General features: G+C 69.1%; 1 protein-coding gene across 1 annotated transcript in view; it reads left to right on the forward strand.

The window, feature by feature from the left end:
- Nucleotides 1-764: 764 nt before the first annotated feature.
- Cadps (calcium dependent secretion activator) overlaps nucleotides 765-919 on the forward strand; it is a 489,489-nt gene continuing 489,334 nt past the window's right edge. Inside the window, exon 1 of the mRNA XM_023704988.1 lies at nucleotides 765-890. Coding sequence (XP_023560756.1) covers nucleotides 765-890 — 126 coding nt within the window. The remainder of the gene's footprint in view (nucleotides 891-919) is intronic.

The raw sequence follows: 919 nt of genomic DNA on the forward strand, positions 1-919 counted from the left end.
GGAAGCCGGAACCGGGAGATGGACCCTTTCTTTCCCGCTTGGGATCTCTCGACTTCCGCTGAGACCGCCTGCCCTAGCGTCTCCAGATAGCCTGCTCTCCGCAGGCAAGAAATCGCCGCTGGTTTCTCTGGTTTTCCTTCCCCTAAGAACTTTTTAGTCCCCGAGGGGGAAACCTAGGGCGAGGCTATGAGAGCCGGGATCGAGTAGGAAATTATCCCAACGGGAGGAGGCAGAGAGGGCGGGACGACCTGAGCGGCAGAAGCGCGGAGGCCGGGAGCTCGGGCGCGCCCGGCGCCCTCCCGCCCGCAGCCCTGCAGCCGCCCTTTCCGCCGCGGACACGGGAGAGTTAAGCCAATAAACACGTAAGCGCCGCTCCCTCCCCAATCGGCAAGATGCCTCTTCGGCTCTCGGCTGCACCGACAGCTTGCAACACTCGGCATCTTTTCTGGAGGCGCCTCCTTCCGCGGCTGCAGATGGCACCGGGCTCTGAGCTCGGGGCTCGCAACTGAGTCTCGCCCTTGCCCACCTCGTCCGCGGACGCGCCTCGCTTTCTCCTCCTCCCTCGGCTCGGCTCTGCGCCCAGCACCGGATCGCCGGGCGGAGGAAGCAGCGGCGGCGGCCCAGGCTAAGCTGCAGCGCGCGCTCCCTGTCGCGGGGAGCGGCGCCCACCCGCGAGAACCGACCCCCGGGTGCCTCCAGCGCCCCCCACCTTTGGCACCCCAAGCCGGGGGCTCCAGGGACCCTCTCCCTCCCAAGTCGCCACCATGCTGGACCCCTCGTCCAGCGAAGAGGAGTCGGATGAGATCGTGGAGGAGGAGAGCGGCAAGGAGGCGCTGGGCTCGGCCGCGTCCGGTGTGCGCCTGTCCCCCAGCCGCACCAGCGAGGGCCCGGCCAGCGGCGCGGGGCTGGGGGGCGGCGG

The sequence above is a fragment of the Octodon degus genome, unplaced genomic scaffold (assembly GCF_000260255.1).
Source record: "Octodon degus isolate 3935 unplaced genomic scaffold, OctDeg1.0 scaffold00210, whole genome shotgun sequence".
In the NCBI taxonomy this organism is placed as follows: Eukaryota; Metazoa; Chordata; class Mammalia; order Rodentia; family Octodontidae; genus Octodon; species Octodon degus.